Source organism: Corvus cornix, chromosome 10 (genome assembly GCF_000738735.6).
Source record: "Corvus cornix cornix isolate S_Up_H32 chromosome 10, ASM73873v5, whole genome shotgun sequence".
Taxonomy (NCBI): Eukaryota; Metazoa; Chordata; class Aves; order Passeriformes; family Corvidae; genus Corvus; species Corvus cornix.
In genome coordinates, this window is record NC_046340.1 from 15,118,742 (window position 1) to 15,131,525 (window position 12,784).

General features: G+C 37.1%; 1 protein-coding gene across 9 annotated transcripts in view; it reads left to right on the forward strand.

The window, feature by feature from the left end:
• Window positions 1-12,784, forward strand: part of FAM189A1 (family with sequence similarity 189 member A1) — a 109,955-nt gene that overhangs the window by 58,517 nt on the left and 38,654 nt on the right. For 7 of the 9 annotated variants that reach the window (XR_005602737.1, XM_039557451.1, XM_039557445.1 and 4 more), the window contains exon 5: window positions 7,474-7,581. The exons of the other annotated variants lie outside the window; for them this stretch is intronic. Coding sequence is in view for 6 of the 7 variants with exons in the window: in XM_039557451.1 (XP_039413385.1) it covers window positions 7,474-7,581 (108 nt within the window). In the remaining variant the exon portion in view is untranslated. The remainder of the gene's footprint in view (window positions 1-7,473; window positions 7,582-12,784) is intronic. 9 annotated transcript variants of the gene reach the window in all.

Below are 12,784 nucleotides of genomic sequence, written 5' to 3' on the forward strand. Positions count from 1 at the left end.
AATTACATGCTACAGTAAAATGGACAAAAATACTCTGCCATTTGACTGTTGTAACGGGGATTCAGCCCATTCAAGGATGGTGAATTGGTGGGGTTAGAATTATATTTATAAGATACCACGCTTGTAGCCTTGTCTGCACACCTCAGTAACAATAGCACAGTGGCATGATGTGATGAACTGCCATTAAGATCTGCAGGCACCCAAGTCTGATCCATCTGTTTTACAATGGAGAGACTTCTGGTTTCTGTTTTTCACTAGAAGATGTGTTTTCACAGTTTCCTGCATTAGTAGCTCCTAAAATGCCCCTGAAAATAAGGTTCCTTGCTTTCCTCTGGATACTCAGGGTCAATGATATGTGCTCCTAAAGGATGTCAGTGTTTCAGTATCTTGATTTTTTTTTTTTTTTTTTACAGTAACCAAACTTCTAGAACAGCTTTATCCTGTGTTAGGAACTTACTTGAGTTAATTAAAGCCAAATGAAGGCACAAGCAAATCCTACTTATTTACAAAATTAGTTAAAAGAATTTAAAAGCTTTATTAAGAATCAGGTGTCCAAAAATGAGATGATGACCACAGATGGGATGGACTCAGCATGCAGTTTCAATAACATCAACCTAATCTGTTTTTCCACAGGAAGTGTGTTGCTTTGTGGATGAAATTTTGAGGAACTGAGTTTTTCTTGTAATGTTAATTAGAGTACAAAGGCTGAATTTTCTTGATGTCTTTCATCTATGAAAATTATTTCTTCTTTCTAAACTCAGAATATTCTGAACTTACTTAAAATGCACATGGAACATTTTGAGAGGATGAAATTAGGTATTTAGAAGTTTAAATTATTTTTAAATGTATTATTGCTGTCTGATACTGGCATGTAAGAGGAGAATGTTATGCTGTTCTGGTTTAATAATGATCCAATTGAGTATTTTGAATTACTTTTAAACAGCTTATACAGTCCAGAATACCTGCAGACATGTATGTGAATTTACAGATTTGCTATTTGCATAATTGCTTCCTACTTTACTTAGGGTGCAGCTGTAGAATGCTTTTGTGACTATCAGGCAAGGAGAGAAGCTGATTCCCTCCTCTGTCTTCAGCATACGTATTTGGTTTGGACTGCTAAAATTCAAGTACAATATAAATAGTAAATGTTTTTTTTCAGGTTTCTGATTCCATTCATTAGTTAGCATGTCTATTAGAGATTTATGTAGCTTGGGGCTCTTGCAGTCTTCTGTGTGAATATTTTCTTTCCTTTCCTCTCCTTTGAATCCAAATTAGTTGTTACTGAGTTTCCTGATGACCAAGTCTACTCATATGTTTAAATTTCTTTCCATTCAGAAGAAGATACTTCCACTTGCAAAACAGAGGAGGATGGCTTCTAACACATTCTTTAGAGTTCTGAGAACAGCCTTTCCTCAGATTTACTGTAAGACCAAATGCAATGTTACTAATTTTGCTGAATAACTTTCTCAAGAGGCTTCATAAGCTACTTAAAGTTGGATGAAGCTCAGCATAGAATAAGTAATTCTGTATCAGATCTTTTAAATTGCTTGGCTTATTTCACATTCCTTTACAGGCAGCTGAAAATATTCCCTACATTGAGTGTATTTACCACACTAGAGACCATCCAAAATGGGGTGGGTCAGGGTGGTCCTTACAGTCTGAATAGTTGAGCTACTTTTCCTTCCTGATAAGTTTTACTGTTCCTAGCTTGGGTAATGAGCGAATATGGTTGTAAACTTCTCCCATGGTTGAAAAGGTGCCTCTTTGAATGACTGGAATCTGTTTATTCCATCCTTGTGCAGTTATTTTATGAAACCTTAGTCTTTCAGGAGTCTCTAACTATCATATCCCCAGTACTAAATTTAATGCAGACACCTGAGTCAGAAGGTGTGCAAACTTGTGTGCAAGAAGACCTTCCTGAGTTTATTTTTAAGTAGCAGCTGTGCTCTGCTTTTTAAAAATACAGTAAATATTTTAGATGCATGTAAAAATATTGTACTTTGAAACCTTAAATCTATTTTATGAAGTGTTGGCCATCTCTCCATTTACAATTCAATGTGGGTTTGAGACCTATTCGGTTCAGAATTAATTCTTGAGCCTTTCTTGTATTAGAGCAGATATTTTTCCCAGTGTTTTTCAGACGTATGCAGTGAGAACAACTGAAGTTATATTTTGAGTTAAAAGGATTGTTGTCCTTGAATTCTTGAATAAAAAAGGTACATTGACACTAATTTCATGGGTGAAAAAGCTTTACTGCTCATTATCTGTTTTCAGGATACAGTAGTATAAGAAATGAAGCACTATAATTGAAGTCAATCAAGGAGAAAAGAAATCATCTCCACAGTATTGCAGCTGTGGAGCTGGGTTTAGCCATTGATTGCTGGGAATGTTTAGATCCATGTGTTCGGGGCTGCTGCTCACAGAGTGTTCTTTTTACACATCAGCAAGCTGATTTTACTTCTTTCCTTGCATATTGACTAATGTCTCAAAAATGCCAGGAACTTATGAACCTCAAAGACTACAAACCTTTTATTTCCACAGGAAAATAATCTTATCGAGCCAGCAAAATGTGAGTGTGTTGTAAAGAGGGCTGCCAGTTCAATACTTTTGAGCAGACTGGAACTCATAAAATGAAATGGCTGTACTTGTTTCCTTCTAGAGCAAAATAGGCTTAAATATAGTTTCTCAATTCTGTATAAGCTGATTAATTTTCTGTATGATAACTTGACAGAGTAAATGTTTTGTGGTAATAGTGCTTTGTTTGTGTGGCATGGTCTGTATTGAATGTCAAATTCTCTGGTTTGATGCTCATGCATGTAACTTAATTTACAGTACAGTTCATTGCTATGATAGGAAGAGGCAAGAAAGTGACTAAATATTTGCCAAAGTCTGCATGTGAGTTGAGTTTTGAAGATGTCCAGACATTCCTCTTTTAGTCTGGCTTACTTGATGGTTTTGAAAGGTAACTGATACTAGAGACAAATTCAGTTACAAATTTGGTTTCTGAGCTGAAGGAGCTCTCTGGATATGGCCCACCATTACAGTGAAATGATACTATTCTAGTTTTCCTTTATATTTGCTGTGATAGGAGGTACAAATGACGTTTTGAAGGACAAAATTTCAGGAGGGTGAACACACATGCAGTGATTATAAAGGACCCAGCCAGTGCTCCCATCACTGGGTGATGAGATTCATGCCATTGTCATTTTTCATTTTAGATTCTATCTCATCTCTTTGCTTCTGTCAGGTAATTGCATGTGCTAACAGCTGTTCTAAATTGCTTTGTTAAATGATTGTTTCTACATTTGAGTTATCGAAGTGACAATCACCAATTTTTTACTTACTCCAGTTTGATACCATCTGACTGCTTTATCACCCAGCAGTCTGATGGAAAACAAAAAAAATCAGTTTTTAGGACAAATTGCTTTTTGAGTATACTGCAGTATGGGGTTTTTTTTTCATGTGATACTCACAATTAATTATATTCTAATTTCTTTTTACTACAAAATATTTTTTAGAAGTTGCAATTAAACTTTCAGGTTTTAAATAATACTCAGATGCTGTAACACAACTCTTATTTTAATGTGTTCTCTAGGCTTTTGGGCTACACATTTAGAGAACATGCATTTTTGTATATTTATGTATTATTTTAATTGTGCTAGTAAACGAAGAACTCTGAGGTGCAGTAGCACAAAAATGGTGTCAAAAGAATAATAGTGAAAACAGCTTGAATTAGGAAAAAAAGAAGGAAAAATAGATGTCCTGTCCTCAAGTTAGACATACGGAAAATGATAGTGTGAAGAAGATTTGAGAATGCACAGGTATCCTTTGGGACCACAGCCTAAGTCCAAGGTGTCTGTTATTATGGAGGGAAAGCATGACAAACAGTTATGCCAATGCTGGCACAATTAATTTGGTAATTGTTCAGCTGTAATATAAATGGAATACTGCAGCCATGAAATCTTGCTTTTTTCACTATCAGTTTTAAATTTTAGTTCAGCTTTTAAGATTTACTGGGGGACCTACTTGGGAAAACAAGTGGCCACAGAGAAACCGCTCACAATGTCTGACTCCTGTGGGTGTATGTCTAGATTGATCTAGGCATGGTTCCAGGCAGTTCTGGCAGCTGATTCCAGGGATTTGTGTCCTCTGCAGTTAGTGAGCTAAGGTGTATCAAGAAAATTGTATATGTAACCTGTAGAAGAAGAATTCTACCTAGTACGTTACACTTATCAGAGCATTAATTATCATATAAACATGCTGAGGAATCAGATTTTTGTCTTAAAAAACAAAGATAGCATCTAAGAGAAAATTGGTTGAGCCATTTCTGAGGAGCAGAGGATTGTATTTCACACCATTAGAGATTCACGTGTTGTTTTCTGATTTGCATTCTGGTAGATGTCAGCTAAAAATCTGTCACTAAAGCTGCCTGATTTTGTATTTAATACGGATTTCCTGCTCCTTTAAACACCTATAAATGCAGCTGTCTGTGGCTGGGGGCTGTGGGGAGATACAATTGGCCCTGCTGTGGTTACTGCTTTTTCACAGGCATTTCCTAAAGGTCTTCTTAATTGTCATTGTGTTTGTTCCAGCTGCAGTCTGTAAGCACCTACCCTGTCCTTCTGGCAGCATGTTTGGCCATGGAGATCTTTAGTTCCTTCTCACTTTTTATCTCTAGCTGAATAAATGAGTGTTATGAATTACCTAATTATTTTTTCTACAGGGCACAGGGAGTGAATTTCCTGAAAATAGTAAATTGCCTGAGGCTGATTAATGTTTGGGGAGGGTGAGGGGTGTGGGGAGCAGAGAAGGGTGGATTGTGGCTTGATTCCTGTTTGAGTGGAAACAGACTTTAGGATAAAAAAGCCAAAACAAATAAAGAAGCAGTTTTGCTTTAAGAAATATCTAGTGATGGTGAGGACTCCACCATCATTGCTCAGTTATTACCGTCTATGTTAAAATCTTAAACTTACAGTGTTTTCCATCTCTTTGTTTAACTTCACTGCCTTTTTACATTTTCTGGCTTATAGATGTCTGCTACTTATTAATCTTTATGAAATACATAAAAACTCTGCATCACTGCATTTGGAATTTTCTAGTTGTACCTTCACCTTCAAAAAGACTGTAGCAGGAACAGTAACTGCTGTGTGCTTAGCCTGGAAAGGAGTGTGTGGGAAGAGGCTGCTGTTCCTGTGGAACATCAAAACAGTAATGCTGAATAACAGAGTGCAGCTGTCCCTGTGTGCCGAGGAAAGTCAGGATGGGTAAGGATGAGTGTAGCTTGCAAGGCACAGGAAGTAATCCTCACTCTAGAGTCAGTGTTTGCAAGGCCTTCAGTTGTGCCTAGTTTAGGATTCTGCATTTAAGGAAAAATGTGGACCAAGGTGAGGTGAAACAAATCAAATTAATGAAAATTATCAGAGGCCTAGAAAGTTGATTTCAGTTGAGGATTGGAGAAAATGGGGTTAATATGTCACAGTAAAGGTAGAAAAAGCTTCAAGAGTGATAATAGAGTTCAAAGGTGTAGAAGTCTGCTGTGTAACAGCCTGTTCTCAAGAGCTAAGGAAGAAAAGAAGCCATGAGTTTCATCTCTGGGATGGACATAACCAGGACACTGATGGTAAAAATAAACACTGGAATAGTGGGGTGAAGCTGTGGGATCTTTAGGAACAGATCAGAGAAACATCTGTCATGAGACTTAGAGGCACAGTTAAGTCTGTCGTGAGGCATGTGAAGTTGTATGAGGGTCTTGGAGACACTTTGCATCCTAATTTAGAACTTTGATTTTATTATTTAGCATAAATGGTACTAAGTTAAGCACTTGGATCAGCCAAGTCTTTTATATTTAAATGGCTGTAGTAAACAATGAATGAAGTTCCTTCCCGCTAGGAAATTGTCCTGTTTCTACCCTAGTTCTTGTCTCTGCCTCAGTGTTCTTTACCTAGGTTTGCATATGGAAAGCAGAAAATCCAGGGTCTCAATCTCTCTTTTTTTTTGCCACTGTTAACTAATTGAATCTCCAGGGATCACTTTGCCTGTGTACCTCCATCTGAATACTCTAAGTGTGTCTTTATGACTTTGTATTTGAGTGAGTCCTCTGTATCACCTTCTGTGAGTTAGAGATTGGCCCTTCCAGTATTTTGCTGTTAATGCTGATGATTCTTTGTTCCCCTTTGCTGAGGGGCTGGCCAAGAAGACAGAAAACTACTGACCAGATCAGCTAGAGCAAATCTGGCTCAGTTAAGTTTTTAAATGACTAAAACTTGTTGGCCCATTTATTGTCTGCCTGGTTCCCATGGCTGGCATTTCCATCTTCAAATGAAGGTCACTTGAGGAGCATGCAGTTACAGTGGCAGGAGTAAATCTGCACCCTTCTATCATTTGTTTCAGTACTGTTGGGAAAAACAAAGCAATTTATAGCATGGAAGTTACTTCATGCACTGGCAGTGAATAAAATACTCTAATTTTAAACTTAGATCCTATGGAATGTTCTTTACACAGTGAGTGTTTTTTACTCATGGTATTGTAGCAATTTTGATTTAGTTTTTCATCTGTTCTCTCTGCTGCTTTTTCTCAAATGCTTTTACTGGCTGTTCAGAGAACTCAGCCACCCAACTGCCACAACAGCCATGCAGTTGCTGTACAATGATTGTAGTAGTTTTGAAATGTTGCCAGCACACTAAATTCTTTTCTTTTCTTTTCACTGGCTGTGAAGAAAGTAAATACAAATTCAGTGATTGGAAGAGAGATGGATGCTTTATTCTTAATGACACCATTGCTATAAATATGTTTCCATTTTAATTCAAATGTTTCTTTTCTTTTATTCTACTTGTTAAAACAATACTCTGTGTTCTATTTTAAAATTCTTTTTCTTAAAAAAAACCCCCAAGCCAACAGTACGACCATAAGCACTTAATTCATCAGTAGAAGGTGAAATGCCTGGGTGTGTAATCACTGTGTTTCTCTCATGTATAAAAATATTTCAGACGTATAGAGTTTCTGACACAGAATAAGTTTCTATTCATACTAGAATTTCCATTGAATTTCTTTAACACACAGCCCTAAGTTGGAGATTTCAACTACTGAAAGCAATAATATTTCTGCATGTCGGTTTTTAATCAGAAGTGTCTTTCGTAGTATCCTTCTTTTGATAGCTGTAGCTTGGAGTCCAGTGTGAAAGAGTAATTTTTCTTTTTGGGGAACTAGAAAATTTGAGCATCAATATTTCTGAGGAAATATCTAATAACAAATGTGTTGTGAGAAGTGGGAAAGGGAAGATGTTTGTTTCTGTAATTGCTGCCTTTGTGGATTGCTACATGGAAAAAGATTACAAGCTAAATGGGTTCTACCCAGTTATTTGAGACCATATTAATTGATAGCAGTTGACAGTGTTTGTTATCAAATTCCTCAAACATTTCCTGTCCTTTGTGTCCCTGAGATAAGAGATGATATTCTGATGATGTCTCTCCGCAGGACCTGTTGTTCAGTGTGTGCGCTCTCAATATCATCTCCACCATTGTCTGTGCTTTGGCAACAGCAATGTGTTGCATGCAGATGGTTTCTTCTGATCTTCTGCAAATGGTGAGTACGTTTCAGTGACAACACAGGGGTTTGTCCAGCATAACATAGTGTCCTTCTCTGTGGTTATTCATTTGCACTCTTTGCTTGTGAACTTAAGCCTGTTTGTGTGTCTGTGTGGTGTTAGAATGTGTGCGTACATGGGTCTATTTTTTTATCTGCATACATCTATATATATAGCACATAGATGTATGCAGTGTGAGGAGCTGCTGTGTTTTAAATGTTTATGTATTACATTAGGGTGTTATGATCAGAATTTTGCAATTGGGAGTTGCTATTTTTGTTAACGAGGTTATTAACGAGGTTTAGTTACATATGCCCGTTACATTTACTGTCATCACTTGTATTTATCTCCAGTTTCCACACTCCCCAGAGCAATTACTTAGCTTTGAGATCCCAGTTTTCACTACTGCATTGGTATGAGAACTATGGAGTAAGAGAAGTGCCAATAACTGTGTTTTCAAAAGGAAAACATGTTCAGCTTCAGAGTAGCATTTGTGTTCAAAACGAGGGAAAAGGATTATTAGTCTTCTGCATAGTCAGCTGCATCACAGAATGCTGTCTTGTTTTGGTTGCACAAAGGCAGCTTTCCTATTCCAAATGAGTGTTGGGATTCACAAGGTTTCAGTGTAATGTTGAGATTAAAAAAAAAGAAAAATTTAAAAGCCTTTGTATTTTTCAGGCCAGCTACACTGCTTGTAACCTTGCTCTATTGCTGAAGAATCTAGGAAATATCCTGTTTAGTAAGGGAGGGCAAACACACTAATACTCATCATTTGTACAACTTTTTTTGCATGAATGGAAGACTGGCCCAGCAAGTTAGCTGTAAACCATTTAAACTACACAGAAGTGTTGTTTATTCAACAGGCATGTGGTTGTTTTAAAAATAAATAAATAACTAGAAATACACTGGGTGCCATAGATATTGATTTAAGTGCATGAATTGCAGAGTTAAGACTGTCCTTTCTAGACAAGTGTTCCAGTCACTGGGTTTCAAACCCAGTTAAAGAATATTTTCCGTCTGGGATCTGGTGTTTGGTTCACATAGTAATGGATATAATAAGTTAGGCTCATATGTTTAGGTAATGACTACAAATAGTGCATAAATGCATTTTTGCTATAGGGCTCTGTGTATGCATATCGTGCAGGCTTGTAGATGCTTGTAAACAGTGCTTATTTAATAACTTTAGTAAGGATGTGAAACAATTAACAGAAATAATAATTTCAGCTGGTGACACTTATATTTTAAATGTTAAAGGATTTTTATCATATTCTGGGTATTCTTTCTTTTCACACACTCTCCCCCTCCATATTTGCTACAAGAATGCCCATTGACTAAAGAACTTTTTCACCTTGCAGTGTTGATGGGGAGATGAAGAAAATATCACATCTTGAAAAAATCTGTCTAGTGGAAAAATGGTAGCAGTGATCCAGAAGTGTAAATACTCCAGGAATCTTGATCTACACTTAATAATATTTAGCAGTGTCAGATGGATAAAAAGGAATAGATAACAATGAACCCAGAACAATATTGAAGTGCTTCTGACGGGCACATGCAAGAAGCAGTAACCTCAATAGCAAGTCAGATTCCTTAAAAGCACATAATTTTTCTCTCTGCCAACTCATTCTTGATGTCTTTAAGATTCTTTCTTTCCCACCTGGCAATGCTGCCATTATGTTAATTTCTTTTTGCTTCCTATGCTTTGTGTTTCCAGCTTTCTGTCTTCCTGCTTGGTTGTCCGTTCTCCCACCCTTTCAGCTCCACCGAAAAGAATTTTCTTCCCTCTCCACAGAAGAAGGGAAATATATATATATATATTTCTGCTCAATCCCAATCTTTTCTTGTTTATCAGTTTTTCCCTTTCTTTTTTCAGGTTGCTGAGCCAGATTCCTACCGGGCCTAAGTGAGCGTAACTTCCCTGGGGCTACGCTGACTTAGACCAGTTGAACTCTGACCTGAGGATTTCTTTTTCTTTCACTACTTGCAGCCTATTGTCCCATGATCTGCAGTTCCCCTTTAACTTCCTTTTCTCTTGCTTGTTAAATGTTTGGATTTGTGCTTTTTCCTTTTACTTTTCACTGATGCGTGCATCTTCTCTTAGCTGGGTTGTCCCATGTTGGAAGTTGGACAGCAGCAGCAGGAGATGCCACTCCTCAAAGCTGAAAAGGTTTTAATTATTCTGCTGATTGTTTTACTCTGTTCTACAGTATTCAAGAGCTCTGCAGGCTCTCCTGTAGCAAGAAGAGGCAATAGGGAGCACCCTTCCTGGACATCATTAGGTTATTGTTAGAGCATCAGTTCTGTGATTCCTGTGTTGTGTTAGTGTTCTTGTCTCAGAAATTAATCTGTTAGAATGGTAAGTTTTGCAAATTCAAAGAATTCCAATTTATTGCTTAGCAACATAAAGCAGGTGTAACAGTCTCAAGAAAATCTGCAGCGTTGGTTCTGTGATTTTGTGCTTTGTTGATGACTTTTGCATACAGGGAGTGTTTTGATTCATACAGGCAAACGGATGTATTTGCTGGAAACTGCTGACTTCTGACATCCCAATCTTTAGGAAAAATGTCCTAAAAACATAAAAACAAGCTGTCCAGTAGTAAGCAGAGATTAAATTTTCCAATTAATTTGAAGAGGGTTTTTTCGGTTTAAAAATAGTCCTACCTAACAAATATTTCATTTCAAGTGCTAAGGAAAAAAAACCTGGCAAAATACTTCAAAGTATTTTTATTGCTTTATATTTTATTTTATAATTTTTCTGATTGTTCCTTATTGGAGTGGACTGTTTCAGAAAGTACCCCAAAATTTTCATTTCACTTTAACCTTTCTCACTGTGTTAAGTATAGGCATTTGCTCAGGCAAAGAAGCCCTACCAATTGTACTAAAGCTGCAAGAAGAAGTGATATCATAGCTAAAGATTGAAAAGGCATTTTTTGTGTTTCACTATAGAGTTTAAGGCTGCACTCCATTACAGGACTTCCTAGAATTGTTCTTTCTTTGTACACACCCCTTTAGGAGATAAATACGAATCAAATCAAGATCATAGCAAGGCTCTGTAATGTGAAGAAACCCCTCTTCATAACCAAAGTGTCACTTCCATGATACTTCATTTGTTGCCTGAGGCAGTTTCAGTTTACATCTTGTCTGATGAATGGCTACTGCAAAAATGCACCCTGTTTTCTTCAAAAGGTAGCTACCTGAAATAAACTAAGAAATACAAGAAATGACAGCCACTGTGATCAAGCTAAAGCATGAAGTACACCTATTCCACTCCTCCTTCCACTCCAGATATGTTTATACAGTTCTTATCCTAGAAGTGCTGGCACTGATATCATTGAGTGTGTTCTGATTTTATCACCATCACTGTTAGTTGCTGTTCATGTTATGTGATACCTAAAACCATCTGTTATTTTGTAAAGAAAATAAGGTAATGATGACACATGCAAGCTGTAATATTTAATTACTGTTTTCATCAGTCCCAATGATAATTCAGCATGTCATTATCTTAATAGGCTGTAGTTAATATTTCTACTCAAACACCTCACAGAAAACATCTCTGTATGAGGATAATATCTTGCTGGCATTGTTTAACCCCCATATTCTGGTGAAATAGTAATTTAAAAAATCCTGCAGAGTGAAGCTTAACTGAAAATTGATCTTAAGTTATTACATATCATTTATTATTTAATCTAATTGCATCAAAACCTAAATATTACTTTTTTGGGCACAAAGTTCACTTACAGGTACTGTAAAACCCAGATGACAGTCCCTTTAGAAATACGCATTGGGAATGACGTACATTCATAGAAAGATCCTAAATGTAAATATGGTTGCATAAATACTCCCCTCACACCCACCATAAATGCAAACCTTTGGTCAGGAAATCTTTTGGCATTTTTAACGAATGTAACATTTTCATTAAACATTTTATTGGTAGAATAAGAATATTTAATATTTAAGACTAAAATATGGTCATCACTTCAAAAAAGATGTCGCAGAGCGATGCCCATGAGGCTGCAGAGCTAATGGCTTATAATGGTTGAGAGAACAGCAAATGGAAACAACTGAGCAGAAAAATCTGAATGCGTTTTCCTTATCAAAATACCTTCTGTCTCATCATTTCCCTTTAAGATCAGGGACAAATTAGAGGAGTCAACCGTGGTCCTTCTGTTCTTGCAGACAATTAGAGTCTACATTTCCCTTCAGCAGATACTGATTCCATGTTTCAGAAAAGGAAAACAGCAACCTGTCCAGGAGGACAGTTAATTGAAGACAGAATTACAGACTCGAGTGTATTGCACAGAGCTTTTGCTCAAGATAACATGCCAGTATTTAATTATATGCAATTAGAAATTTTTATTTCCCATTCTCAAAAATTAGCAGATTTTTATAAATGACTGAAATGAGAATAATGAACCCTGTAGTCTCCAAAGGACTGATTTGAAGTTGTACAGTACATTCAGTAAATGTGATGTGGAAGGCAGAGGTAATTACATGCAGATATGGGAAAACCTCCAGATAAGTTTCCCTTTGAGCACCTGTCACATACTGATATATGGCACTTCTGGTTTAGATAAGCTGTAATTGCTGAGAAGTGGCTCCCAGCTGTGGCATTTACCATGGGGTCAGTAGTGCTGAGCAGCAGCAGGATATACAGACCAGAGGATGTCTTTGCTGATGTTTAGAGGGGAGGTCCCATAGCTGGGAACACTGGTGCAAAGTTTTTAGTCTCATATACCTTAGGGAGAAGGATGGACCACATGGCATCAGATGAGGAACTGTTTCAGTAGAGAAATACATTGACAGGTCTTGCCTGGTGTTTCATCAGTTCCTTAACTGGGTCTCCTCCATCAGCTTTTACCTCAGTGTACTCAAAATATTCAGAACATGAATAATACCTTCCAATTACTTCAGTGATCAACCTTTAGATGACCTTTCAGTGAAGAGCTGGAAGTTTGGTCTGACAAAAAGAGAATGAGTTTTACAGTTTTACACATATCTATGTAATGGTGCTTATTTCACCTGGAAAAGTTAAACACAGAGAAGAGCTGTCTTATTCTTCTTCACTGGGCAGGGATAGCTGACATGTCTGGCTGCAGGCTGTTAGGTGGCAGAGGAAGTTGCTGGTGTTCAGCCCCATCGTGTGGAATTCTCAGTACTATGGCAATGGACCCTTGAGCGTAACTGTATTTTGAAAAAACTTTTACC